General features: G+C 41.6%; 1 protein-coding gene across 3 annotated transcripts in view; it reads left to right on the top strand.

Annotated features, from left to right (window-relative positions):
• The window catches only part of PBX3 (PBX homeobox 3), a 226,133-nt gene extending 224,304 nt beyond the window's left edge, over window positions 1-1,829 (top strand). For all 3 annotated transcript variants that reach the window (XM_005893043.3, XM_005893041.2, XM_070378983.1), the window contains one exon: window positions 290-1,829. Coding sequence is in view for 2 of the 3 variants with exons in the window: in XM_005893041.2 (XP_005893103.2) it covers window positions 290-382 (93 nt within the window). In the remaining variant the exon portion in view is untranslated. The remainder of the gene's footprint in view (window positions 1-289) is intronic.
• The last annotated feature ends 1,227 nt before the right edge of the window (window positions 1,830-3,056 follow it).

Below are 3,056 nucleotides of genomic sequence, written 5' to 3'. Positions count from 1 at the left end.
CATTTGATTTTTACCAGCAAATCAAAGACCGAGCGAGGTGCCAGCTCCAGACCAGCTGAAGCCCTCCTTCAGCGTGCTGACTTATTGCCAAGTCTTTACTTGGTAGGATGGATTTGTTTTACATGCATTTAATCCCACTTTAACACATGCTTCAAACTCCTGCCAAAGTGGGTTTAGAAAATACATTTTGCTAATGCATCTTTGCTCTCATGTTGTCATCAGGGTATTTTCAGTCGGGGAGTAGAATTAATATGGAGACGTGCACCGATGAACTGTGCTTCCCTTTCAGGCTAATGGAGGCTGGCAGGACGCAACAACTCCATCTTCTGTGACTTCTCCTACCGAAGGCCCAGGAAGTGTGCACTCCGATACCTCTAACTAATCTCCAGCAACACTTTTCCCTGAGCTGACATGCCTTGATCCGTGCATTCAGAGCAATAGGAGGAAAAGGAAAGCGCTTTTTGTAGCCCACCATCTACAGCTTTACTGTAAAACCTTGTCTTATTAGAGAACTTGGTAAATCTGTTTTTTAAGGAATCATAATCATTTGTATTTATACTTAAAAAACACACAATGTTAAAAAAGCACTTTATCCAATTAGGCCAAGGTTTAACATTGTTGACAGTCCTGTAGCTATTTTATCATAATTTATTATCAATATTTTACATGAATGGTTTCTCACTTGCCAATTACTTGGCCTTAAGGGTAAAAAAGTACCATATATGCTAAACCTCAATCGTTAAAGCAGATACAAAGACTCACCTCACCTAAATTGAACTTCTTGCATATTTCCATCGCAGACTTGGATTGTCCTTCTTTCATATCACTAATGGAGTTGGAATAAAGGAGCTGTTTGGCTAACTGTTAATGATGGTTGTGTTTAAGAATCTTCCTCGTCACACTTGTGTTTCGATTTCTTATGTTATAATTAGATCAGAGACCGGTAGCATCTTTTCTCTCTCTGAAAGCACCAGTGCCCAGAGTCTGCTCGGTAATGACATTATGGATCCAGATTGTTTTGAGAGATGAAGATCCTTGCTGCTGATACAGGTGACCACGAGATCCGTCTGGGGGGTTACGGTGTGCGCTGGGTGCTGCACAGACTTGTCAAGGTTTGCTACGTCCTCTGGGCATCCACACAAAGGCCCTGCTCTCTGGAGTGTTGTATATAGTGTAGCAAAAGAGTATTTATACATCTCACCAATCAAAACACAGCTTTATTACCTCATGCGAACTCATACGAACCAATAGAATTTCAACATGTTCTGTAGCTTAGAGTGCTCACTTACTACCTCTGAACAATACTCACGCTGTAGTTTGTCTCTTTCTTATCTTTTTGCATCTTGTAATTAACTCTTTGTTTCTCTTCATAAAATGTAATGTACATTGTAATCTTTTAAAAGAAAAATCAGGGTTGCATTCGCAACTTTTAAAAAACTGAGAGTGGAAACATTGGGTCTTAAATTAACACAGGATCAGTAAAACTGTTGTAAATACTGAGAAGCATTTTGAATGTTCTTCATCTTGTTACTAATCCATTCAAAAAAGAAAAAGAAAAAAAAAAGCGATGACTAATTGTGATGCATTCAGATTTCAGTATTCAGTACTGTATATTTCACCCTGTGTAATAGGGCCCCCTCTCCTTTCTCTCTTTTTGTATTGTATGCGATTCTGAAACTGATTGAGTCATGAAAATAATTTGTGGCGGTGATTCTAATGTATTAAAAACGTTTCGTGTTCCTTTCTAACTGGATTACGCCCTGGATTGAAAAAGTCTTCCTCGTGGTAGTTATATGTAGTTTCAAACATGAATAAACTTTTTGCTTTCATGATTAAATGTTGATGCAAGTTTCTTACCCCACCACGTGAGTCAGTCTGTGCAGGCAGAGGAGAAAACCCACCTAGAAGCCGGCCTGAGCATGTAAATGCGTGACCTGTCAGAGAGAGGGACTCGAGGTGAATCCAGATGGGGCTGGAGAGGCTGACCACACTCTGCAGGCTCTAGGTCGGCTGCCAGACCACTGTGAGGTGTCCTCACTTGACACTCATGCTCTAAGAATACCACGAGGAAAATACCATCCCCATTTCACAGATGAAGAAACTGTAGTTCATAAAAGTTAAGCAGATGCCGCCAAGTCAAAGGCCTAGGCCAACAAGGGCCATGCTTGGAACCCAGGTCTGTGTGTATTCTTGTAGCTCACTCTCTCCTGACCTAATGATGCATCTGGCACCTGCTGGATGCAAAGACCTGTTCGGTAATTGTTTTTAATATTTATTTTTATTTATTTGGCTTCATGGGGTCTTGGGGCACATTGTATCTTTCTTTCTTTCTTTTTTTTGTTGCACAAGGACTCTCAAATTGTGATGCATTAGCTCAGTTGCTCCATGGCGTGTAGGAGCTTAGTTCCCTGCTGCTGCTGCTGCTGCTGCTGCTGCTGCTAAGTCACTTCAGTCATGTCCAACTCTGTGCAACCGCATAGACGGCAGCCCACCAGGCTCCTCTGTCCCTGGGATTCCCCATGCAAGAATACTGGAGTGGGTTGCCATTTCCTTCTCCAATGCATGCATGCATGCTAAGTTGCTTCAGTCATGTCCGACTCTGTGTGACCCCATGAACAGCAGCTCACCAAGGCTCCTCTGTCCACGAGATTCTCCAGGCAGGAATACTGGAGTGGGTTGCCATTTCCTTCTCCACTTAGTTCCCTGACTGGGAATCAAACCTGCGTCCCCTGCATTGCAAGGTGAATTCTTAATCACTAGATCACCAGGGAAGTCCCTTGTTTGGTAATTTTAAAATAATCAGTCTTGTCACATTCACTTCTTTGCTTTCATAACTTCGGTGAGATACCAGTTTAGAACAGACGAAAGTTTGTCCAAAAAGAGTGAGCTTCAGAAAAAAAACCACAACCTGTCTTAGCATACCTTTGAAAACTAAACTGATAAGATGTAAGACCAACTAGAAATCCTTTAGCCGGATTAAACATTGTTTTGTTCACATTGTCAGAAACTCCATGTATTTACATGTCCATCTGTCGCTAATATCTAAAGCTTTGTAG

Source organism: Bos mutus, chromosome 11, assembly GCF_027580195.1.
Source record: "Bos mutus isolate GX-2022 chromosome 11, NWIPB_WYAK_1.1, whole genome shotgun sequence".
Lineage (NCBI taxonomy): Eukaryota > Metazoa > Chordata > Mammalia > Artiodactyla > Bovidae > Bos > Bos mutus.
The sequence above is the reverse complement of the archived record's forward strand: the minus strand, read 5'-3'. Positions and strand labels throughout refer to the sequence as shown.